The sequence below is a fragment of the Zingiber officinale genome, chromosome 1A (assembly GCF_018446385.1).
Source record: "Zingiber officinale cultivar Zhangliang chromosome 1A, Zo_v1.1, whole genome shotgun sequence".
Taxonomy (NCBI): domain Eukaryota; kingdom Viridiplantae; phylum Streptophyta; class Magnoliopsida; order Zingiberales; family Zingiberaceae; genus Zingiber; species Zingiber officinale.
Genome location: NC_055987.1, coordinates 141,470,250 through 141,496,830, shown reverse-complemented (window position 1 = coordinate 141,496,830; position 26,581 = coordinate 141,470,250). Strand labels below are relative to the sequence as shown.

At 39.8% G+C, this 26,581-nt stretch overlaps 1 protein-coding gene across 1 annotated transcript; it reads left to right on the top strand.

The window, feature by feature from the left end:
• Window positions 1–17,181: 17,181 nt before the first annotated feature.
• LOC122036339 (alanine--glyoxylate aminotransferase 2 homolog 3, mitochondrial-like) lies at window positions 17,182–21,470 on the top strand. The gene is made up of 9 exons (XM_042595637.1): window positions 17,182–17,505; window positions 17,709–17,939; window positions 18,034–18,204; window positions 18,521–18,664; window positions 18,863–19,042; window positions 19,311–19,536; window positions 20,662–20,775; window positions 20,895–20,981; window positions 21,081–21,470. Exons 1-9 carry the CDS (start codon window positions 17,260–17,262, stop codon window positions 21,122–21,124), a joined length of 1,443 nt encoding a protein of 480 aa, XP_042451571.1. The 5' UTR covers window positions 17,182–17,259; the 3' UTR covers window positions 21,125–21,470.
• Window positions 21,471–26,581: the final 5,111 nt, after the last annotated feature.

Here is a 26,581-nt window from a genome sequence, read left to right as displayed (position 1 = left end):
GGAGCTTTGACAGTGGGTGGTTGGTCGAGCGGTCATCCTGCTCGACCTGAGAACGATAGCGTCCGGACCACTGATGGTTGGCCGAACGGCTCACCCGCTCGGCCCAGTAACAGACAAAAGGAGGATATGTTATATCCTTCTGGGAGCCCGTGCCACCGACAGACAACATGGTCGGTGGCATAGTCAGGCAGTGGATCGTACGACGAAAGCTTCCACTATCATGTTAGAGATATGCTTGGGTCGTTAAGGTATGATGTCAAGAACACTTTCCTGACATATCTTTTTAGGGAAAGTTTTGAGAAGTGTGCACGCCTCGAGGAGTGTGCATGCGCGCCCCCGGAGCCCTATATAAAGGGCCCCATGCTTCAACGGAGGTATGCTAATTTTTACTGTAGCCATACTGTTACTCTATTACTCTGCTTCCTTGCTCCCGCATCGCCGGAGACTGACTTGAGCGTTGGAGGGTCATCGCTGAGGAACTCCTCCCTGGCTCGGCACTGACGTTGCTATGGTTCCAGGTCTCTCTAGCTCAAAGTCCACGCACAGTCAACAAGAGTGTCATGTCCCCCAACATCTATTGTCTCGACTCTCGGACAGGATCAAATAAATTTCAAGCCTTTCAAATAGCTATTTTCAAGCAATAATTTAAATAGTTCATGAACATGCTCGAATATTTTGAGCCGAACTCGAACCCGAGCTCTAATTCGAACTGAACTCGAACAAAAATTTTTGAATTTTTCGAGCTTTGAATCGAGCTCGAACTCGAATATACCTATTTTGAGCCGAATTCGAGCTTTAGATTTTTCTACATATTCGACTCGATTTGATTCGTTTACACCCCTACCCTAAACTTAAGTTTGGAAGTTAGGATTTTGTAATTGATTAGGTTAATCGATTACAACGTGTGCTAAGCGATTAAGATAAAAGGGTAATCGCTTAAGCTTAAAGTTGCGAGAAATAGAATGAAGTTAAATCGATTAGAGTAATCGATTCAGCAATCCTTAATTGATTAGGCTAATTGATTAAGGCTATTTTTATGAGAAACAAAATGAAGCTGAATCGATTAGGATAATTGATTCGGCTAAGGTTGTTTATGTGAGAAATAGAAGCCATGATAAGCGATTAAACAAGGAGGCTTAATCGCTTACGGACTAATTCTCACGCGAACAGAAAACTTCATAATCGATTAGGGAGGCTTAATCAATTGGGGCAATTGATTAAGCTTCAAAAAGTAGTTGTTATGCTGGTTGTTAAAGTGGTAATCGATTAAGGAGATTCTTAATCGATTAAGGCGCCAATGGTAACCCTATAAAAGGGTTTTTTGTGCACTATTTCATCATAGCTTTCAATGTTAATTCTTGAGATTTGGGGGAGACAAGTGTTGCTGTATTCCCATTTTCAAGCAACATTCCAAATCAAGAAGAGTTCAAGCAAATCAAGGTTTAAAGTGCTAAGTCATGTCTCGATTTGTATTTGCATTTGTTTCCTTATTTCGAGTTGTATTTTTATTCTTGAGCTTGTACGAGGTTTCTCTATCTCCGAATTATTTTCGAGAAAGACTATTTTCATAGTGTAGAGGTATGCACTATGTGAATTTTTTTGATTAGTCACCTAATTTGAAGTGGATATTAAATAAATCCTATTTGTTAGTATTAGAAGAGCTTAACTTCGAATATTCCGCTTCAAATTATCATCTTCGAAATGAGCAATCTATTCACTTCCCCTTTAACTCCAAAGTATCCCAATAATAAATTGAATCATTCAACTATTGCAACTGATATATTATTGAACTATTCTACAGCTGAATTGTTAGTGAATAAAGAAATTGTTCAAAGGCCTCCCGAGAGAGTGGAGAATCGAGCAAGCAACCACACATAGAAATGACAGAGACAGACCATTATGTTAGACGATGGGAGAGCCAACAATGAATTGATCATTCTTGTCATGTTAAAGTTTTGTGCTACTTTTATGCTATGAGAAGCTCCCTAATGCTATATCTTTAATGTCTCAGCATTCTTCCTAATATATGCTATTTGGTCATGGTTTCTTATTCCTGTGAGGGTGACTTATCACAGTTATGTTCCCTGATGATGACTTCAAATAATGGTTGTTGATTATTTGATTTAGTTTGGACTTTAACCTCAGGTTTTATGTTGTTATGCATTGCATGATCTCAAATTTTATACCTGGATTTGAAGGAAGCTTTAATCGATTGGATTTCATTGTCCTTGACACCAGGAAGTGAGTAAGTCATAATGCATAGGATTTTGGTCTATTGCTCCTGACATGAGATGAAAATTTTATTGAGTGAAAACCTTCCATGGATTCTTTGCAAGTGGTGGATTAAGTAATATATCTTTTTGATAGAAGACTCGAAAGATAAAATTAGTATATGTTGATTCTTGTAAAACCTAAGTCGTATGGATTCTAAGAACTGTATAAGAATTCACATATATAAGAATATATAAGCATGGAATCTTCGTTTTATCAATTAAACATGACATAAGAAAAATAAATACATAAACATAATAGACAAAAAACTTGATTGAAGAGTCATATCTTTGTTTTTAAGGTCGTCGGCTTAATTTCTATTAAAGAAGATGTAGCAGAAAGGAAGGTCTTCCAAGGGGCTTAAGGGATGACGGCGCCATAAAGTTTCTTGTCAATGGGGAATAAGAAACTATGTCAAGATGATCCCCTAAGCCCTTGGGGCCAACCCTATATATAGTGGACATCTAATATCAACCCATAGATAGTAATAAATACAAGACTATAAATCCATATATATACTGAACATCTATTATCAGCATATAGATGATAATAGATGTGAGACTAAAGGTTTTACATATACAAGGTCTACATCCAACAATCAAACCCAATAAGCCTAAGTTAGATCACTTTAAAAAGTTCAGATCTTATTCACATGTGCAATTTATAAATAAGCCCACCTAATAGAGATAATTATATCCAACAATCTCTCACTTGGTCTATATATGAGTTGTATGTAGAATACAAATAAAACTTTAGTTGATATCAAACTTTATGGGTACAAGATACCCCTGCAAACAATCTGGTCCATTAACTTCATTAGTATAGGATTAAAGAGGTCATAGCTATTGTATTGATCATAACAAGTCCCAATAGTAATCGCAATACCAATATCATTAATGACATATATCAAGATGTAGATGTGTAGAGTGAAAATTATATGAAATGTGATCAGTGCATGCCAATTTTCAACTGGTGTTAAGATGACCTTAAAAGTGATTATATCATATTTGCAAAATACTTTATACTAAACTGCAATAGCAAATCATGGTCCAAACTGTATGATTCCAAAAGGAATCTATATCTTATTTACAAACATCAAATGCTAAATAGCAACAGTAAATAATGATATCATAGTCAGAGTGTCAAATAAATATATAAATTCACATTAATATTTTGAACTTTAAGTACGTACAATAATTAAAACAAATATTTATCTTTATTAATCAACATAGAGCAATAAATACAGACTCCTACTAGATGAGTTCTTCTTCCATAAGAAGGACTCCCATATCCACAACATGTGCATGAAACACCTTAGGCACTAAGCCTTTGGTGAGTGGATCGGCCAATATGGAATCTGTGCTGATGTGCTCTACCATAATCTAACAACTCTGAACTCTTTCTTTAACCGCTAGAAACATGATGTTGATGTGTTTCGATTTCGATGAACTACGGTTGTTCTTGGCATAAAGTTCTGCGTCTTTATTATCACAGTAAATCCTCAATGACCTGCCAATGCCATCAACGATATGTCATGATGTGATGAAGTTCTGCAGTCAAATCCCGTGATTGGATACTTCATAGCATGCTATCAACTTTGCCTCTATAGTAGAAGTGGCTATTAGCGTCTTCTTGACACTCTTCCAAGATATAGCCCCTCCAGCAAGCATGAAGATATAACTCGAAGTGGACCTCCTGCTATCCAAGCATCCAGCAAAATTAGAGTCTGAATATCCAATCACCTCCAAGTGATCTGATCTCTGATATGTGAGCATATGTCCTTTAGTTCTTTGTAAATACCACATCACTCTCTTTACCATTTTCTAGTGTGATGGTCCTGAGTTACTAACATATCTGCCTAACATTCTCACTATAAATGCTATATCTGGTCGAGTACAAACTTGTGTATATATGAGACTTCCTACTGCTGAAGCATATGAGAATTGCTCCATCTCATGTATTTCAAGTTTAAGTCTTGGACACTGCTGCAAGCTGAACTTGTCACCTCTTGACACAGGTGTGTCACCAGGTGTGCAATTCTGCATACCATACCTTATAAGCACCTTTTTAATATATGTTTGTTGTGAAAGTCCAAGAATGCCTCTTGAACGATCACGATAGATCTGTATGCCTAAAACAAAGGATGTTTCACCAAGATCTTTCATTTCAAAATTACCAGATAGAAATGACTTGGTTCGATACAGCATACCCTTATTATTGCTCGCAAGCAATATATCGTCCATATACAAAATAAGCATAACAAAGTTGCTCCCATTGAACTTGACATATATGTTCTTTGGTTGCACCATATATATAGACTCCTCTATATTTCCATTGAGGAATGCAGTCTTTACATCCATTTGATGTAGCTCCAAATCATAATGAGCTACAAGTGTCATGATTACCCTAAGTAAGTCTTTCGTCGACACAGATGAGAAAGTCTCCTTGTAATCAATGTCTTCTTTCTGAGTGAATCCCTTGGCAAAAAGACGAGCCTTATACTTTCGACACTGCCCCTTGAATCCTGCTTGATTTTAAATATTCATTTACAGCCAACAGGCTTCTTTCTTTCAGGCAATTCGACAAGTTCCCAAATGTCATTGTCCACCATAGACTTTAACTCTTCTTGCATGACGTTAATTCACCTTTCAGGGTTAAAGCATTATTTGACTTCTTGGAAAGATGTAGGATCACTCTCCAGCCCTATGTCAAAATCATGCTCTTGGAGATAAACATAATCATGAGAATTCGTGGTTCTCCATTCCCTTGTGGATCACCTTAAAGGCACTTGTGTTTGAGGGGGTTGAGGTACTTGCTCATCAATATGAGGTAATACTTCAATTTCAGTAACAAGTTCCTCCAATTGCATTGGTGATGTCATGGGAATATCTTGGATCACTATGCTCACTGGATGTGTGATACCCATAATGTGTGGTATGGTAATCATACTGCTACTGATCTCACTAGTAGTAACCACAGGAGGATCGCCAATTCTTTCCTCAAAAGATACTTTCCTAATTTTATTACTCCCACTGTCCTCAATAAACTTGAGGAAGAATCTATTAGAGGGATCATAAAATTTATACCCTCTTAACTTCTCAAAGTATCCTACAAAATTACAACTAACCGTTCTTGAGTCTAGTTTCCTTTCATTAGGCTTGTAGGGCCTAGCTTCAGCTGGACAACCCTAGACATGTAAGTGTCTAATGCTAGGCTTCTTACCCATCCACATCTTGAATGGGGTTTTAGTTACTGCCTTACTAGGTATTCTATTGAGTAGATAAATTACAATCTTGAGTGTTTCACCCCACAAGGATTCTGGTAGAGAAGTGAAAGTCATCATACTTCTTACCATGTCTTTTAGGGTTCAATTGCGACGCTCAGCTACACCATTTTGACTGGGTGTACCAGGCATGGTATACTGAGGCACAATTTCACACTCCGTAAGGTAATTCGCAAAAGGTCCTGGACGTTGTTCACCTGTTCCATCATATAACTGTAATATTCATCTCCACGGTCGGATCGGACAACTTTAATTTTCTTACCTAGTTGAAGTTCAACTTCAGCTTTGAAAATTTTGAATATATCCAAATATTGTGATTTCTTATGAATAAGGTACAGATAGTCAAATCTGGAATAGTCGTCTATGAAGCTAATAAAATATGTGTCTATTCCAAGATGTCTTAGGGAATGGTATATAAATATCCATGTATTTGATCCTATCTGAAAGCTTAACGCAATGAAGAGATGGAGACGATGGGCGAAGACTTCGGGGGGCAAGTAGATGACGGCTCCGGAGAAAAGGAATCACGGTGGATCTGAGAAAACCAAAGCAGATCCCGAAGAAATCTAATCAAAAAATACCTCCCAGCGGTGAGAATAGCAAGTCGAAGCTAGATCAGAGAAGCCCAAAGCCGATCTAGGGAAGACTCTGACGAATTAGAACACCGCGACGAAGAAAACCTAGCTCACGGTTCCGGCGGATGTTATCACCTCCTGCACATTGTGCAGCCAATCAACAAGACGTCAGTGACTTAAGACCGGGGTGGGAATCTCTGGCTAGGCCCTCTGACGTTCAAGTTAGTCCCCTCTATTCCAAGAGAGAAGAAGAAGAAGTATAGTGAATTGGAATGAAACTAGGGTTTCAGTGGTGATGTTGTGCACATACCTAGCCAACGGAGGGGATTCCCCTTTTTATACCACTTCATATAACCTCCGTTGTCATGAAGTGGACCCCGATTTGTTAGAGTTTGTTATGAGATGACATAAGCACCTGCAATAATAGTTTAAGGAATATTTTTGTACCCCAGATGTACCTTCTTTGTCGTTTAGCACACCTACAGAAGTTTCTAGAAGTTGTTTCCCGCCAAATTGCCATATGATTGTATATTATTCATACATCGCCGATATTTGGTCGTAATACTCCTTACTGGTTATGTTCATGAGATTTAATGAATGTGAGTGTCTTTATGCCCGGTCAGATTTTGCCAAGTTGACTTTATACTAATAGCCTCCTAAAGGTGTGTTGGTATACTCGCCCGTGATTACCAAGCGAGTTATGTGTATGCTTGTCCGGGCTTATTCAACCGACCGTGTTAAGCCGAGTCTCTTCTAGCAACTTAGGTTTGTATGCCTGCCCGAGATTACACTGCCGAGCGAGTTTTGTGTATGCTCGTCCAAGCTTCTTCTACCGATCGTGTTAAGCCGAGTCTCTTCTAGCGACTTAGGTTCGTATGCCTGCCTGAGATTACACTGCCGAGCGAGTTATGTATATGCTCATCCAGGCTTCTTCTACCGACCATGTTAAGCCAACTCTCTTCTGGCAACTTAGGTTCGTATGCCTGCTCGGTCGCCTGAGATTACACTGCCGAGCGAGTTATGTGTATGCTCGTACAAGCTTCTTCTACCGACCGTGTTAAGTCGAGTCTCTTCTGGCGACTTAGGTTCCTATGCTTGCTCGGTCACCAGAGATTATACTACCGAGCGAGTTATGTATACGTTCGACCGGAATTATACTATCGGGTGTGTCATGTCTATGTCTGACCAGATGTTTCCGAGCTGAATCCCTTCTAACCATCTCGGTCCGTGTGTCTGCTCGATCACCCGAGCTTATATTACCGAACGAGTCATGTATACGCTCGATCGGGATTCTACTATCAGGCGAAATATGTTTGTATCGTGTTGATGCTCGCATGAGTTTCGCCTATCGAGTCATGTTGGGCCTTATGACAGGCAATCGGTCTTTGCTAGACCGACTACAGAGATTGCTTAAGGATGTACACCTTTAAACTCAGCGGAGCTTTGCTTGATAAGTGCTCCTAGGTTTATTGACCCTCTGTTATTTTAACTTGGCCGATATTTTATGCTCGATCATCTTTCTACCATTGAACGTATCAACACACGCTAATCCTTCGTTTGTTATAATTCGATCTGGCTTATTCTCTCGACCAGACCTACATTCTCAGTCGATATTTCCTGCTCAATCAAGACTTCCTCATTAGGCGTAGGCGCGCTCACTAGTACTTCACCCATTTGGATTAGTCTGATCTCATATACCTATTTATATCATGTGCTCTTGTTATTTTTATCCCGGCCTGTCCAAAGTAGACGATCGAGGTTTGCTTAGCGAGTGCATTTGTCTTGACCGAACCTCCTTACTTCCTCTTTCTTCTCCTTATATCTCCTTTTATATTATTACACAGACTCCACTCCTTATAACCCATATTACTACAGCGGCTAGCCTCCTTATTCCTTTTGTTAGTGGTCTTCCCCTTACACTCTATGTAGACATCAAAGTCTGACATGTCAAGGGAATCGAAAATTCCATATGACATTAACCTTTCTAGGCGTTGTTTGGATATATGTCCTAAAAGCCTATGTCACAACATGGAAGAATTCTTGTTAGTCAATTTACGTTTCGTACCTATACTATGCATTATCACGTTGTTAACTGTAGGAGTAAAGGTGTTTAATTTATATAGTTTATCACCCAAGGAACCATTGTCAACTAACACTAAATTAAAGAAAATACTAAAAATTCTATTTCTAAATGAACAAGAATAACCTGATTTGTCCAAACGAGAAATTGAAATTAAATTCCGTCGAAAAGATGGTACAATAAATGTATTTTCTAAATACAGAAAGACATTGGTTCCTAAACAAAGCCTAAAAATACCAATCGACTCGACTTTAGCCTTCTTTTCATTTCTTGTATAGATGTATCTTTCACCATCAAGCAGAACTAGGCTCCTAAGACAACCCTGTATAATGAAACTTATGTGAGTAGTAGCACCGGTATCTATCCACAAGTGTTAGTGAGTATAATAGCTAAATTAACTTCCGAACTAACAAAGTTGAGAAGTTTACCTTTCTTTACACGCCAGTTGGCGTACTTGAGGTAGTCTTTCTTCATATGATGTTTCTTCTTGCAAAAGAAATAAGTAGATTCCTTATCCTGCTTCTTGTGCTCCTTATGGCCATTGCCTCCAGAATCTGCAGTTTGTTTTCCTTTTCCTTTATTATTGATCATCTTTCGTTTCTTCCTCGCATTTTGAGAACCAGATGCTAAGTGAGCACTCTCATATGTCTCAATCTTTAGTCTCCCTTTCTCTTGCACACATTGAACTATGAGTTCATTCAATGTCCACTTTTCCTTTTAAGTTTTATATGATATCTTAAAAGGAGTGAACCGTGCAGGAAGAGACATCAAGATGAAATGCACTAATATACTCTTAGACATATCGAGTTTTAGTGCTTTCAGACTTGTCGCTATATTGGGCATCTCCATAATGTACTCCCTTATGTTTCCTTTACTATTGTACCGCATGGTTACCAACTTTATAAGAAGTGCGGTAGTCTCAACCTTTTCATTTAAGGTGAATCGGTCTGCTAATTGGTCCAGGAAACTCCTAGCATCTCCTTACTCTGTTATTGAGCCCTTTAGTGGTGCCGATATGAAAAGTTTCATGATACTTGGACACATGCAATTTGATTTCTCCCACGGCTGAAATTCAACCCTCTGCTCTATAGTGCTAGCACGGGACGATCGCTCCTTAATGCATAGTCTAAGCCCATGCAGCATAAGACTATGGTTATGTATTCTTTCCATTTAGCAAAATTTGAACTAGTTAGTGTTGAGATGTTATTAATATTGGCAGTTACAGATTGCACTGAAATTAAAGAGAGAAATTTATTTAAGCTCACGATTTAACTAAAGCCAAGAACATATAAGTAATATAAAATTATGCAAATAAAATAAAATTTTAAACGCATATAAATGGACTCTTTATGAGATACCAAATACAACATAATATGTCTTCCTTTAGATCGACACATTATTTGTTAGCGATACTCTCTAATATAACTCAAACTTTAATTAACCATACAATGTGTCTTCCTTTGGGTCAATCCATTGTGCGCATAATATGATACTTTATATGAGTTATATTTTGGTACATAGCTCACAACAACCTTAATCGACCACATAATATGTTTTCCTTTGGGTCGACATATTCTGTGCATGATCTGAACAAAATAATATCTTGTTCCATAGTTGTAAGCTATCTTATGCATATGTCTGGTATAAAAGTAATCTTTCTTTGGGTCGATTATTTTTAGCATAGATATACGTCTACCAACACAAAATGTACTAAACCTACCTAAGATGTCTTCCTTTGGACCGACACAATAGTTCAACTTAGTAGCACATTATATAGATAGATTCAAGAAAATTCTAGGAACTCAATTCGAATAAAAATTACTCAATCAGCTTTAACAGCTTATTAATCGATTGATATCTTATGGTAATTGATTGGTAGGATCCAATCGATTATCCCAATCGATCCGAAAGTCTATTATATACGACTACATAATTATATATAGAACTCTCCCCTAAGAAACTAAAACTTCTTTTAAATTCTATAATTAAATAATATTATTTAATACTATTTAATTCCTTAATCATTACATTAAAATTATTTAATACATTTTTTTCTAGACAAAAACATTGTTTAAAAAAAAACATAACTCTTTCAACATGAAGCAGTGCGGAGCAAAAAAAAAATACATTAATTTTTTTCTTTGCACTGTTTATGTTGGAAGTGGTTTTTTTTATTATTATAACTTTAAAAAAAAGTTAATATTTTTTATAACTTACAAAAAACCTTGTTTTTTTTAATGAAACAGCACGAATATTGTTTTTAAAAAACCGATTAATTAAAAAAAAACAATCACAATCCATTAAAATCAAACTTAATCGATTAAAATTTACATAATCGTGAGGTTTAAAGTTATTGATCGATTAAAATCTTTAACCGTTTCCGTTTAAAATTTTAGACTTGACAATCGATTACTCGACTATATTAATCGATTAACGGTCATAATTTTACTTAAAATTAGGTTAAATAATGCCAGTTTTCACCATTCTTCGTGTTCTTCGCAAAAATACGAAAAACTCATAGTTTTCTCTTACATGATTTTCGACGATTAAAAATTGTATTATACTAGGAAAACTTAATCTAGTATACAAATAATAAATCGACGAAAAATTTAAACTTTATTGCCATGAAAATTACGAAACAAAAACTTAGCTCTGATACTAATTATTGGTTCTTGTAAAACCTAAGCTAAAAACCGTATAAAAATTCACATATCGGAAATACTAGAACATATAAGCATAGATCTTCGTTTTATCAATTAAATATGGCATAAGAAAAATAAATACATAAACATAATAGACAAGGAACCTGATTGAAGAGTCATATCCTTGTCGTTAAGGTCGTCGGCTTGATTTCTGTGGAAGAAAATGCAGTGGAAAGGAAGGTCTTCCAAGGGGGCTTAAGGGATGATAACGTTGTAAAGTTTCTTGTCAATGGGGATAATCCCCTAAGCCTTTGGGGACCAACCCTATATATAGTGAACATCTATTATCATCCATAGATAATAATAGATACTGAACTATAAGTCCACATTTATACTGAACATCTATTATCAACATATAGATGATAATAGATGCGGGACTAAAGGTTCTATACATACAAGGTCTATATCCAATAATCGAACCCAATAAACCTAAGTTAGATCATTTTAAAGGGTTCAGATCGTATTCATATGTACAACTTATAAATAAATCCACCTAATAGGGATAATTATATCCAAAGGATATACTTAATAATTTTGTCTGGCATTTAAACAATAAGGACCAGCTTTATGCATATCCTTGATTAAAAAAAAAAAAATTCATTCCTAATCACTTAAAAGTTTATAAACTGATCTTCTTCCTTAATATATTTTGAAATTAAGGAATGAGCCGTAAGGAAATTTGATTGTAATTGCAACTATAAAAGCCTCCAAATGCAAACCTCCGAGCTTCCTTTGTTCCTCTCACCCCGCAACTTTCTCGCTTTTGCAGTTGTCTTTGCCATTGCTCATGCCCGCCAAGGCTCAAGCAAAGAGAGTAGATCCTCTGGACTGCACTTTGTGGTCCAAAGGATGAATCACTCTATTTATTGGTCCATTTGAATGGACCTTACCTGTTAAATGAACCAATTATCATTTATGGTTCATCCTTTGATCCATAAAGTACATATCAGAGGATCCCGCCTACGAGCAAACGTCTCCATATAGCCTTTAATTCCTTTCCTCCTCATATTTTGCACCCTTACCTTGGATTCTCTACCCTCCCTTTCTCGACATTTTAATCCATTAATGCAGGAGGAGAATCGAAGGATTCGATCCCTATAAATACCAGCACCTGTGAGCTACGCTAGCTTGAATTCATCATCGGCTGCCTTAAACATGGGGATGGAGAACCATGGTGTCGTCACCCTCAATTCCACCATCGCTCTGCTAAGGGAGAGGTCGAGCAGCTGGAGAGATTGAGGGAGATGCGAGAAGAGCGGGAGCTGTGCAGATCTCTGACCAGCAAGGGCGACCAAGTTATTAGTTTGTAGTTGCGAGAGCAACCCAAGTGGCTATTCTCCGGCGCCACGCCGTCATGCAGTAGCCATGTGGTCGACACCTCGCTCACTGTTAGCTCGTGGCACCGTAGTAATGGCTCAATGAGCAGCGAAATAGACGTCAACACTATAGGATCGTAAAGCGCTAGAAGAGGGTGAATAGTGCTCGTAACTAATTCATTCATTTTGAGTAAATACATAACGGAAAATAAAGATAAACAACACAAACACCAAGAATTTACTTGGTTCGGAGCCTATGACGACTCCTTCTCCAAGGCCCTCACGTGAGAGTCCTTTCGATGGGCAATCACTAATTAGTCGGAAAGAGTACAAATATAGTTTTACAAGTAATTTGAAAATTAAAGAATACCGACAACTTTGTATAAGGAAATCTTCAGTAGAATCATCGTCTAAGCTTTCGGGCATCGTAGAAGTATTTTATGAGTAGCTCGAAGAAGCGAAAGTTGTTCATGATCTTGTTGTGAAGCTCCTGGTCGAAGCCTGCTTTTATAGGTTGTTCCGGGCGCCTGGAACCCCTCCGAGCACCTGGAATATGTGGTTCAACCAATCGACGCATACCACATTAACTTGTAAATAATTTTTGGGTTCCGGGCGCCCAGATTAGTTCCGAGCACCTAGACCAATTCAAATACTTTTGAAAACGTTCAAAATATTTTTGAAAAAAGAAATCCAGTAAACCTTATTTGAAAAAACAAGTTCAAATACTTTTGAAAAAGTTTAAGTTTGTGGGAAAATACTTAACTGTGCTTTTTATCTAAAAACCTTTTTTAAAGGCTAAGTTTTTATCAAACTAAGTTTTTTTTTAAGATAAGTATTTTTCAAGCTAAATAGTTAATTAAGCTTTTATCAAAATCTTTTTAAAGTTAAGTACTTAACTAAGTTTTTTATCAAAATTTTTTTTAAAAGTTAAATACTTAACTAAGTTTTGATAAAGCTAAGTATTTGATAAAGTTTCTTTTTAAAAGAATTCATCTTTTAGGTAGGTATTTTTAGAAGTAATTCTTTTTAAGGTTAAATGTTTTATCAAAATCTTTTTTAAACCTAAGTGTTTATCAAAATCCTGTTAGAGCTAAGTTTTTCTAACTCTTTTTTTAAAATAATTATTTTCAAAGTTTAAGTTCAACTAAGTTTTTATTGAAAAATCTAAGTATTTTCAAAGCATTTCTAATTTAGCTAGGTGTTTTTTAAAGTAATTATTTTCAAAAGTTAAGTTTAACTAAGTTTTTTTTTTTTCAAAAGCTAAGTCATTTTCAACTCTTAAAAATTAGTTAAAATTTTTTTTGCTACCTTTCAAGAGAGTTTAAAGTTAAACAGAGTAAATATTTATATATTAAACAAACTTTCTCTCTACTTATTTTATTTTTAATTTATGTCAAAGGAGGATAGAGAAATTAAAAGTTAAGAGTTAAATATAATTTTTGTGAAAGGGGAGCATAAGGAAATTTTTTTTTTTACAAATTATTATATTTATGCTCATACTAAAATTCCTTTAGTTATCATTATATTTTACTTAACTTTGAACCAAGTTGCCATAATAAAAAAAGGGGAGATTATTGGTGCGGGAAGCACTAGACGATCGAACCTGTGTTTTGATTATGTCAAAGGAGTCAAAGTTAAGTTGTCTTGTGATCTAACAAGATTGATTGAGTTTGCAAGAAAAGTCCTAAGTGTTCTTAGATAAAAGTCTTAATGGATTCTAGGCAGGTGGAAAACCCTAGGGGTGGTAACCATAGGTCCTAGGGGGTGGTAACTCTAAATGATGAAAAGTCCTAGTTGTGGTTAGGTAGGTGGAAAACGCTAGGACTCGATAACCTTAGGTTCTAGGGGGTGGTAACCCTAAGTGGAAAGTCTTGACGAGTCGAGCGTTTCGGGCAAAATCCTAGAGTCAGGGACTCTAGGTTGAAATTCTGGTGGTCGTGGGTTGGGTGGAAGTTTGGATGGGTCGTGGAGCGGATGTCCAGCATGAAGACCGGAAGTCTCGGCCGCTGAGCAAAAGTCTAGTGTTGGTTTGGAGGATCGGTCTGGCAATAGGTAACTTCTCCTAAGAGGAGTAGGTGAGAGCGCGTTCCCCGAAGAGAGAACAATGCGTCAGTTCGACCTAGAGTTTCGACGAAACTCAAAGTCAGAGACTATCAAATCTCATATTATATAAATTGTTTTATGTCTGGACTAGCTTTATTTTGTAGAAAATAAGGGGCTGGAAAAAACTGGTCCGAACATCCGGAACTCAAAAATTATCTACAAACTGACATGACGCGCGTCGATTGACCTAACTACATGTTCCAAGTGCTCGGAATAACTTATAAAAATAGTCTTCAACCAAGAACTTCACAATAAAATCACGAATAATTTAGCTTTGATCCTTTAATAATTATGCTCGTCCCATCAATGGATGTAGTTATGCTCTGTTTTTTAAGTTCTTGCGACTGACTGCAAGGATCTATTGTACTTGACTGATCAATCTTTCCAACTTAGAACGTGGAAACAAGCGATAAGTGCTCGACGGAGGAAATGGATTTCCTGTAAGCAAAATGAGTAAACGACGGGCACAAAATGAACCGTCGTCTCTATCAGTTAAATCAATGGCGCATCTGCCAAGTGCTTTCTGGCGTTTTCTAGATTCAAGCCAAAAATCATCATGCTTCTGCGCAATGATTACTGGTATATTTGCCCGGGGCAGGTCAAAAACAAATGGTTCATGGTTGAATCATTTATAATTACGATCAATATAATCGGTAATTCAGTTTTAATTAATTATGATAACTCTCTAAATTTATTTTTCCATTTAAATTATAATTTAGATAGAATCAATGATTAAAGGTCGTCAAGAGACTACTAACAATGGATAAATAACTAGACAACATGATGTCAAGCAGAGGGCGGTCTCCAGATGACCTCCGGTCAATTATCTCAATCTAAATTATAATTTACGGAGATGATAAATTTAGAAAAAAATCATAATTAATTATGATCAGATTATAATTTTCATCAGATCATAATTATAAATAGTCCATGTAATCCATTTTTTTTTAATCAAAAGACCTGGGCTCATGTTTACTCCGGCTAACGTTCATGCCATCTCTTAAATATATTCCGTCCTCAATTATAATTTATTATAGAATATTTGTAGTGGGTCGAAAAATTAAGATGTTGGACTGTAGAACAGTACGTCAGTTGCGTTTTCAGACGTTTTAGGATCTGATTGATTCGAACAAAATCTCTGGATTAACAAACCTAGAATAGCTTTTTTTTTTCCAAATAAAATGATTTCAAATGACTAATCTCGACCACACTCCTAAAAACATGATCAACATCTTTATCAATCAAAACGAGCATGTTTATTTATTTATTTATTTTTTGCATATAATATATTTTCCATATTAATTTTTTCATTAGAGCACGTGCACTTAAAAACAAAAAATAATAAATCCAACTAGCTAGCCTTGCTGATTGATTCCGGTCCACGTAATTTTTTCATCGATTATTGATTACTAGGATAAATTAAGAAATACACGTAATAGGCGGTCTAAAAGCTCAGTATTTTTTAGTTATGCATCTCATTTAAAAAAAAAATTCTACAAATTGATCATAGCTAGAGATTGAATCGTAGGTACCCGAATCATAACTTAGATACCTTATCGCTACACTATAATTCCAAGGTAGGGCACATGCACTTCATACTAAACTTAGTTAACTTCTTTAATTAGCCCGGAAAGTGACTGACCCGATCTATGAAATTTTTTCATTGGTCATCATGATAAATCAAGAAGCTGATGATCAAGAAGTTCAATATCCTTTGATTATGTGTCCCAAATAAATATTTTTTACAAATTTATTATAGCTGAATATCCTAAATGATAACTCATAATCCGTGGACTACAACACATGCACTTAATGATCACTATCCTTTGATTATATTCCCCAAATAATTTTTTTTTACAAATTTATTATAGCTGAATATCCTAAATGATAACTCATAATCCGTGGGCTAGAGCACATGCACTTAATGATCACTGTCAAAATTAAGGATGACAATTTCACCCGAATTCTATGGGTAATCCGACATCCAGCCCGAATGGAGAAGGATATAGAGGAAATTTTTATACCTAATTATAGTAAATGGATATTCGGGTATGGATATTTCAGAAATGAAGACGGATGTGGTAAAATTACTCCCCATACCCTACCCGATACATATATCACTTTTTATTGAGAATGAAAAAACTTTAGCCTGCTTTTCATCTTAGAAAAAAAAGACTTAGTTTGTTTCTGTATCCCATCATCAACACATATCTCATCTTCTTTTCACGCAAAATATTCACCCGATCGAAGGAGCGCGAGTCGAGGAAGAGCTGACAAGTATATTGAAATAATTTTTTTTAAAAAAATGAGAAGGGTAGGAAGTAATAGGATGATAAATAAGATATAGATATATGAAATTTCGATTGATATGAAGATAAGTATAAAAATTAAATACTCAATAAATATAAAGATAAATATAAATATAAATATAAATATAATAAATAAAAATAAATAAAAATAAATATAAAAAATATAAAATTCTACTTAAATTCTATCCATTGTCATCGTAATCAATTAGCATATTTATCATATTTATCAAACCCACAATATTCAATCTGTTTGTCGACTTATGAGTGAGCCATGGTTTGGAGATAAGCATGACTGGTCATATAAAATATCTGGAAATTAAATCATGCATGACGCCATTCAAAATGTCAGTTTATGTATATTATATATAGATTATGCATTATAAGATTTTCCGGTCTGACTTAATTTTATGGAGCTGGACCGGGTTCGACCGACCCAGTGCTGATTCATCGATCTACCCGTTTTGGATGGTATGTAAGGGCAAAATGGTCAAAGAGCAGCCAGCTGTCTATTTAAGCGAGAGAAGGAGAGCATTCCTGCCGTGTTGGTGTGTCACTGGCCATAGTTGTGGGAAGGGAGCCGTCGAGGCAAGATCACGCCTTTCTCGCGCTCTTCGGAAGAAATGAAGAGAGTTCTTTTTCGGCGATTTTCTTCTTCATCATCTTCTTTTGCCTTGAATTCTAGGAGGGTCTTCTCCCAATCTTCCGCAGTAGCGACGGCCGATGAGAATGCCGCCGCCGCCGTCCTTGCCAAGATGCCACATTTCGACTACACGCCGCCGCCCTACGATGGTCCGCGGTCTGAGGAGATACTCAGGAAGCGTTCCGAGTTTCTCAGCCCCTCCATGTTCCACTTCTACAAGAAACCCGTGCGTCTGCTCTCTTACCCCTCTTTACCACCTGCGAAGAGCATAGATGGAACGAAATCTTGATCTGTTGCCCGTAAAAAAAAAGATCGTTTTTTTTTGCAATGCGACAAACTTGATCTGTCGCCAGTTTAAACTGGAAGTGATCTTCTTCTAGTTTGTTTCAAACGAATTGCTAAATTTTTAACAAATTTGTGTTTCCGCAGTTGAACATTGTTGATGGGAAGAAACAATACTTATTTGATGAGGATGGTCGCCGCTATCTGGATGCATTTGGTGGTATCGCTACTGTTTGCTGTGGCCATTGTCACCCTGACGTAATTGAAGCAATAATCAATCAGACAAAACGACTTCAGCACTCTACTGTTCTATATCTAAACAATGCCATTGCAGATTTCGCTGAAGCATTAGCCTCGAAAATGCCTGGGGACCTAAAGGTGCAGTGCTTCTTTTCCTTGGTCATTGATTCTACAAATTTATCCTGTTTCTTTCTCTAATGTGTTTAGATTGAATCCTTGTAACACGGTACAGGTTGTATTTTTCACAAATTCTGGTACCGAAGCAAACGAGTTGGCCATGATGATTGCTCGTCTTTACACTGGTTGCCATGATATTATATCACTCAGAAATGCATACCATGGGAATGCTGCAGGTACAATGGGTGCAACTGCTCAATGCAACTGGAAATTCAATGTTGTTCAGGTACATGTGATGTTCAATATTTAGACTGACTCTATTATCTTTTTTCTCTGATTAAATTTCCTTACTATGACAATTAATGAATCTGATGACTTAATTATTTATTGTGATTGTAGTAATTTTTGTGTGAATTATAGATTGATAACTTGTTTTTTAATTTTGTCCAAGCAATCATTGCAAAGAGTGGACATACCAAATTCTTTGACCTTCATTGTTTTTTTTTTCATTCTGAAACAGTATTTCATTGCATTGAGAAAATTACTTGTATTGAATTCCAAGTGGCTGTCTAGGATATTTATTGAATCTTGCTTTATTTCAGAGTGGAGTGCACCATGCTTTGAACCCAGATCAATATAGAGGAGTTTTTGGTTCAGATGGAGAAAAATATGCTAAAGATGTTGAAGAGATCATAGATTTTGGTACTTCTGGTAGAGTTGCAGGTTTTATTTCAGAAGCAATACAGGTACTTAGATTATGTTATTCTTTTACACCACAATCAACTGTGCAGTCTGAGCTCATTGTTTGTGAAGATAGAACATGACTTCAATTACTACATGCTTTCACATAATCTTTCATCTATTCTGACAGTAATTTTTCATTTAGCGAGATGACAAATTCTGCAGCTGAAACTATGTTTTTCACATGGGTTAACATTTAACAGGGAGTAGGTGGAATATTGGAGTTGGCACCTGGCTATTTGCCTTCTGTATATAAAACCATAAAAAAGGCTGGAGGACTTTGTATAGCTGATGAGGTCCAATCAGGATTTGCACGCATAGGAAGTCATTTCTGGGGTTTTGAGGCTCATGGTGTGGTGCCAGACATTGTCACAATGGCCAAGGTTGACTCATAGTTACTGTCTGTGAAACTTATTGTTTTGGATTTATTTTTCAAACTTGATTTTGATTCTATCTTCCATATAGTTTCCCTTGGTTTGGTTTGCCTACATGCTATCATGCTGGTTTATTGTTTCAGATCATAAAAAATAAGAAACTTAAGTTGATTTTGGATTTGCTTCATGTGTGCGCGCTTTAGTAAATTTTAGTCCACTTTATGCTCTGAACTATGGCTCATTAAGGACCAAGTAATTGTTTATGAAATTTTGTCAGGGTATTGGAAATGGGATACCCATAGGTGCAGTGGTTACTACTCCAGAGATTGCTCATGTTTTGACTCGCCGATGCTACTTTAATACCTTTGGTGGCAATCCAGTCTGTACAGCAGCTGGTCATGCTGTGCTTAAAGTGCTTGAGAAAGAAAAGCTTCAGGAGAATGCTTTGGTTGTTGGATCTTACTTGAAAGATCAACTCATGGCACTTCAAGAAAAACATGAAAGTAAGTCATTTAATATATATGCATGATATTTGTGATTTAGTGCTTCATAGTGATTTTGGTTCTATGCTACTCTAAGCCACGCCACTTGTTATACATTTAACTGTGCCACATGCAAATTGCAAATAATGAAGAAACAATGGTTTTTAACCAATATACTTATGGATGTAGCTTGGAGTTTTTTGGATAAATATTTAGTGGTAGAGTCTAGGAGGGTTTCATGATTGGTTAATTACAGTATGGGGTAGCTTTTTGAACTTCTTGAAGTCTTAGTTAATCTTGTTCTCATACAAAGCAAGCCAGACTGGAGTATATAAAAAAGGCCAACCAAGCTAAGGTTTACTGAATCACGGACAAGAAAGGCATAAAAGAATGGCTGTTGTGATTTGATGTATCTATGTTAAGGACTTATTTTTTCAGTTTCCTATTATTCGAGGACAAGGCATTCTTATGGAATGGTGACAATTGAAAATCTGTTTTTGCCATTTATCAAAACGTTATAATTTATCAAAAGGTTGCCATGGTTATGGGCTGACCTGAAATTGACAGACACAATGCCAACGATACATTGCATTTTGGATCAAATCTACTTAACATGGTTATGTGGTCACCTTAAATGGACAGAAATAAGGCATTTGTTTCCTTTATTATCCTAGTATTTCACAGAGAACCTATTTTTATCTTGATTTCTTTCTCACCCTTCTGTTAGTGTTCTTAGACCTATACTGAACCAACCAATTCGACGAGAAATTAGGGTCTAATCTGGTCGGTTCATGCTGGAAATTTAAAAGGTTAACCAAATTCAGTCACGAAATGGTTGATACTGGTGAAAACTGATCAAACAGAGATGAACCTGAAAGGATGCTGCTTTTGTATCTGAGAGATGTAAAGAGGATGGCATTTGTTTGGGGATTCCTCTGTTATACTCCTATTTGCATACACTCGAAAGTCCTTGGTTTATTTTTCCGATGCGGTCATATGATACATTTGTTCAGTTGGTTCTAGCTTCTTGTCGTTCTTCATAATTCTCACTGTATTAGTAGGTTTGCGCCAGAGGAAGTTACATCTACACTCTAGTTTCATTGGCACACTGATTGTCTGTCACATTCATGGTTTTTATAATTGTAGTTATTGGCGATGTGAGGGGAAGAGGTCTGATGCTTGGGGTTGAGTTAGTCACTGACCGCCTCAAGAAAACACCAGCGAAAACTGAAATATTGCATGTGATGGAGTCAATGAAAGGTAAGGAATCCTTCAAACTGCCATTGTAGATGGCATCCTTCTTGTTGGTACATTAACCATTCTCTGTATCTGTACTCGGGTTGCTTGTTCTCTGACCAAGTTGGGCATCTCGATAACAGACATGGGTGTGTTGGTCGGAAAGGGCGGCTTTTACGGTAACGTTTTTCGAGTAACACCTCCTCTCTGCTTCTCCAAAGAAGACTCAGGTATGGCTTTTGATGCTAGGCATTCATCTCCGTTCACTCCAATTCTTTTCTTCATTGCCAGTTTTATAGTGACAATGCACATAATCTTATTTGACACAGATTTCTTCGTGGATGTCATGGATATCTCGCTTTCCAAGTTATGAATCCTTTCTTCTGTTCTCACATCTTTCATTGTTCTAATAATATGTGATGGCCAATAAGAGCTGTATGCTCAGTCGGAGAAGATGGGACATCACCTCGTTGCCCCTCGCCTTCGCTCGTGTCTAGCCTGTGCGTCCTATTGCCTTAGATTTAGCCGTGCTTCCTGTGTACGCATGGTTGGCAGTACTAGCAAATGTGTTTTGTGACAATGTTGTTTCCCGCTACTTTCACTGCATAACATCACAGAATAGTTGAGTTCGTCATCTAAATCATAAATTCTAAATGCATCAATGTTTAAGGGGTGTATTTAATGTTCAACTTTTAATTATTTTGAATGACTTTTGTAAATTTTAAAAGTCTAGGTGTATTCAATCTAGATTTTTATAAACTCTATAGAAATCTAATGGTATCTGATCTTGTCCGAGAGCAAGTAGACGGATGCTGGGGAGACGGCGCTCATGTTGACTGGGTGTCGACCAAAGATGATGTGAACTTCCGACGAGCTGAGCCTGTAACCATAAGTTGTTAGTGCCGAGCCAGGGAGGAGTTTCCCGGCGATGACCCTTCGACGTTCAAGTCAATCATCGGCAGTAGGAGAATGAAGAATGAACTAGAGAGGAAAGGAACAGCGTAACTGTAGCTACAGTGATCCAAGCACACCTCCGTCGAAGTCTGGGGGTCCTATATAGGGCTCTCGAGAGGTGCGTGCATGCTTCCCAAGGCGTGCATGCTTCTTAAAGCATACCTGGAAAGGATGTGTCACCATACCTTAACAACCCGAGAATATCCCTGACGTGACAGTGGAAGCTTCCACCGTATGATTTTCTGTTTGACCACGTCGTCGATCACGCCGTCTGTCAATGACGCTGATCTTAGGAAGATATTATCAATTGCTCCCTTTGTCTGTTATTGGGACGAGCAGGAGAGCTGCTCGGCCAGTCAGCCGTCCGGGGGATGCAACGGCCGCGCCGAGCGTCCGCTCGGTCGATGAGCTGTTGCCAGCTATACCCCGTCGGGCGAAGAAGTACTGCCTGTCGGGTCAAGGCTGCGTCCACTATTTGATCGAGCGGGATGGACGCTCGGTCTTCGTGCCTCCCTGGTTGAGCTTCATGAGCGTCGGAAGCTCGGTGTCTGACCGAGCTGTCGAAGTGTCGGACCGACCACTCTTCCTGCTGACCATGGAGGTAATTCGCCCGATCGGACACCCGCCTAACGTTGACTACTTTGACCTTCTGCTGACCAGCCCTATCTTATCGTCAGATCACGTGCCTTCCCCTCAAGTCTAGTCAAGGAGGCTGCAAGTTCGACTAACTGGATAAGTAGTCTGATGACCAATTGGTCGATCAGCCAATGAGTTGGTTGGATTCCGATCGGCCTATATGGGACTGATCTTTATCTGCCAATCGACACTTTGAGCTTTTGTACTTGGATTTTTTTTCCCCATCGCTCTTGGAGGGGTGCGAACCGGGCAATCAATGCTGACGCCACCCAAATCTCCTCGGAACATGCGTAAAGCATCCCCATTAAGGTCGAGTACGCGCCCACGCCCATTAAATGCTGCCCTGTGGGAGGGCGTCACGTGTCGCCGGCACAGCCGCCGCAAGTCCGAGGTGACAGCTGCTGATGTGACGTTTGGTGGTTCGAATTCAACGGCTGGATGTGCACTCCGATTCCCGTGCCCTAGATCGGACGGCTCCGGTCGACTATGACCATCTTTATAAAGCCTCAGCGTCGCCCTTTCTTCCTCTACGTTTTCTTCGTGCTCTTTGACAGTTTGCTCCGACGATTTTGCTTGCTTCCAGCGTTCCGGCGACTCTCGACTTCCTCCTTCTGCGACTTTTCTCTTTGTAAGCCTTTCGACCTTTCCCAATCTCTCTGTTTGTGCGTAGTTTCCATAGCTTTCCTGTTTCCCATGTCTGCCTAGTTTTTCTCGATCATCTTCTCCGTCGAACCTTCTGCCTTTTTATTTCCCGGCAATGACAAGCTCCTCGCAGCCGGCCGATCTCGCTCCTGGTCTCGGGTATGCTACCATGGAGACTCGGTTCGATGTGGGCGACGTCGCGAGTCTCATAAACATCTACGACATCCCTTTTGACCACAAAATAATTTTAGCCTCCCCGTCCGATCGGTCCAATGACCCGTCGATCGGCACAATTTGTTTTTTTCGAGATCAGTTCGTGGCCGGTCTTCGGTTTCCCATCCACCCCTTCATAACCGAAGTCTGCAATTACTTTCATATCCCGCTTGCCCAGCTCGTCCCCAACTCTTTCCGCTTGCAGTGCGGCGTGGTGGTGGTGTTCCGAGTGCACAACATCCTACTGACCCCTCAGGTCTTCCACTACTTCTACTATCCCAAGCAGTCCAAGCTGGGCACGTACCTTTTCCAATGTCGGATCGGTTTAGTCTTCTTCGACAAAATAGCCACCTCCAACAAGCACTGGAAGGAGTACTTCTTCTATTTGAGACTTCCCGAGCGACCTTGCTTCCGGGCCAAGTGGCAGGTCGGGCTCCCTACTCAACCTGATCTGAAGAAATACAAGACCCGGCCGGATTACCTCCACGCTGCTAATATGCTGGTCGGCCTGAAGTTCGATATTCACAAGCTATTGCCAGAGGGTGTGATGTACGCGTTCGGGCTAAGTTCGATCCGAACGAAGCTTCCGAGCAGCCTAGGTATGAAATTTCTCAATCCTCATCCCTTAAGTCTAACTAATTCCTTTCTTCTTTTGCAGCCGACATCATGATGCCCGCTCGGGCAGCCGGGATAATGAAGACCAAGCAGGCCGAGATTGAATTAGCCGTGGCCAAGGAGATGGAACGGCTTGGCTTGACTCCTGTTGGCTCGCAGGAGGGTACAGTTGGGGAAACCCCAACTGTGGGTGAAGGGACAGTCGAGCGGACGCCCAGCGTAAGAGGAGCGGCTGACCCAGTCGCCCTTGCTGAGGGCTTGGGGTCCTCGGGCAATGATGTGCCGCTCACCCGTAAGAGACGTCGAACGAACGCGCCTTCCCGTTCTGCCACCTCGGTCGTCCAAGCCTCTGCAGGGGGGGCACCCCGTCTCCAGTTGCTCCCGTAACAGTGGAGGCCACTTTCTCTAAGCGGACTCCATCTTTGACTGAGCTGTCGGAGCCGCTCGCCATTCAGCCGATCACTTCCTTGCCGCCAGTTAGGCGAAAGGTAACACGGTCCGCTATTCTGCCGGCCCCTCCTACTCAAGCTTCCGGTCCGTTGACCTCTGCTCAATCGGCGCCGAGCGGGCGACGATCCATCACTGCTACGCTCCGCCTGCCGATAGAGGACCTTATGGCACCGGGCGACCAGCCCAACTCTCCCCAGCATCAAGTCTACATTCGTGGTCTACTCGCCCATGTCTAGGAGGAAGCAAGGGCACGAGCGGCGGTGAAGCCCCCTGGCGTGCTGGCCAATAGTCACCTGGAGATATCCACCGGGGTTAGTATTTTCAACTATCAACTCATGATTTACCTCCGATCGACACTAATGCTTGTTTGCAGTTCTGGGTGGAGAATATCGTCATGTGCCAGCGATTGGCTCAGGTAGAGGACCAGCTGAAGAAGCTCAAGATTTCTGGAGCTTCCTCCCAGGAGCCGCTGGTCGCTCGCCTGCAGGCCGACCTGAAAAAGGCCCAACAACTTCTTGCGGAGGAGTAGTAGAAGTCGGCCGAGCAGGCCAGTAGGCTGGGCCAGATCGAGGCGCAATTGAAGACCTATGATCATAAACTCGAGTTGGCTACCAAAAGGAAACAACGAGTCATTGTCGACTTGGAGCAAAAAAACCAGGATGCTCAGCAGTTGGCCGAGAAGCTGAAGAAGGTAGAGGACTTCTTGGTTGCCGAGCGGGAGAGCTGCTCGGCTAAGGAGGCAGAGCTTCAGGATCGAGTGAAGCACCTTGAAGAGGATCTGGGGGCCTCTCGGGCGGCACTGACATCCTATCAGGAGGCCGAACCGAGCCGCTTCGTGGTCTTGAGGCAACAATACCTCCGCTCAGACCAATTTCTGGAGAAGGCGACCAACCGGATCGTCCACTCGTTTGAGCTGGCCATCGACACTACGCTCATCCAGCTGAAGGAGAACGACCATATTTCTGAAGCTTTGTTCGACAAGGATATCAACCTTGTCCAGCTCCTCGAGTCCATTCCCGACGAAGCCTTTGATTATATTGAGTGAGCGAGGGACTTGTAGAGCGCGTATTTTTGCAATTTTTGAATGTACTCCTGCCGTTCGGCAGTGCTTGACCTATTGTCAATGAAATCTCTATGCTCTTTCTTCATATGCTATCTTTCTGCTAGTATTCGGCTGTGTAGTTCTGATCGGCTGTCACGACCGTACTTTCAGTATTGAAAGATTCGCTAAGATCATACCTCCGGAGTTTATAGTCGCCGTTCGACTCTGAGTTTTAACGTCTCCGCTAGACGATCTTCTAAGGCAGGAGTTTAAGATCGTCGTTTGACCGTCGATGGAGACATGGGGTTAACGTCGCCGCTCGACAATTTAGTGCAGACCAAGATTTAAGGTTGCCGCTCGACCGTCGATGGAGACATGGGTTTAACGTCGCTGCTCGACGATTTGGTGAAGATCGGGGTTTAAGGTCGCCGCTCGGCCGTCGATGAAGACATGAGTTTAACGTCGTCGCTCGATGATTTGGTGAAGATCGGGGTTTAAGGTCGTCGCTCGACAATTAATGGACACATGGGTTTAACGTCGCCAGTCGACGATTCGGTGCAGACCGGGGTTTAAGGTCGTCGCTCGACCGTCGATGGAGACATGAGTTTAACGTCGTCGCTCGACGATTTGATGAAGACCGGGGTTTAAGGTCGCCGCTCGACCGTCGATGAAGACATGAGTTTAACATCGCCGCTCGATAATTTGGTGCAGACCGGGGTTTAAGGTCGGCGCTCGACCGTCGATGGAGACATGAGTTTAACGTCGCCGCTCAACGATTTAGTGAAGACCGGGATTTAAGGTCGTCGCTCGACCGTCGATGAAGACATGGGTTTAATGTCGCCTCTCAACGATTTGGTGCAGACCCGGGTTTAAGGTCGCCACTCGACCGTCGATGGAGACATGAGTTTAACGTCGCCGCTCGACGAGTATTTGGGTAACCTTTCATTTTTCATTTCAATCTTGCAATCAGAGGGCACAGGAAAAACGGAAGGTACACTTCAATTACATTGGCACACCTTTCATCCAGCTCGGTACGACTGGAGGTGGTTCGCGCTCCAAGGACGTTCTAGTTGTCGTCCGTCTTCATCTTCTAAGTAGTAGGCGCTTGAGCGAAGCTTCTCCACGACTTTGAATGGTCTGGCCCACGGAGCTTCTAGTTTAGTGGCATCGCCAACCGGCTTCACTTTTTTCCACACGAGGTCGTCGACCTGGAACGACCTTGGGATCACTCGTCGATTGTAGCTCTGCCTCATCCTTTGCCTATAAGCCGTCAGGCGA

What these genes read in the sequence shown, in the direction of transcription:
- LOC122036339 (XM_042595637.1), top strand. Translation starts at nt 17,260, where the DNA reads ATGAAGAGAGTTCTTTTTCGGCGATTTTCTTCTTCATCATCTTCTTTT. An exon ending in GGAAATTCAATGTTGTTCAG is followed by an intron (nt 18,205 to 18,520) that starts GTACATGTGATG and finishes GCTTTATTTCAG; the next exon opens with AGTGGAGTGCACCATGCTTT. An exon ending in TGTGATGGAGTCAATGAAAG is followed by an intron (nt 20,776 to 20,894) that starts GTAAGGAATCCT and finishes TCTCGATAACAG; the next exon opens with ACATGGGTGTGTTGGTCGGA.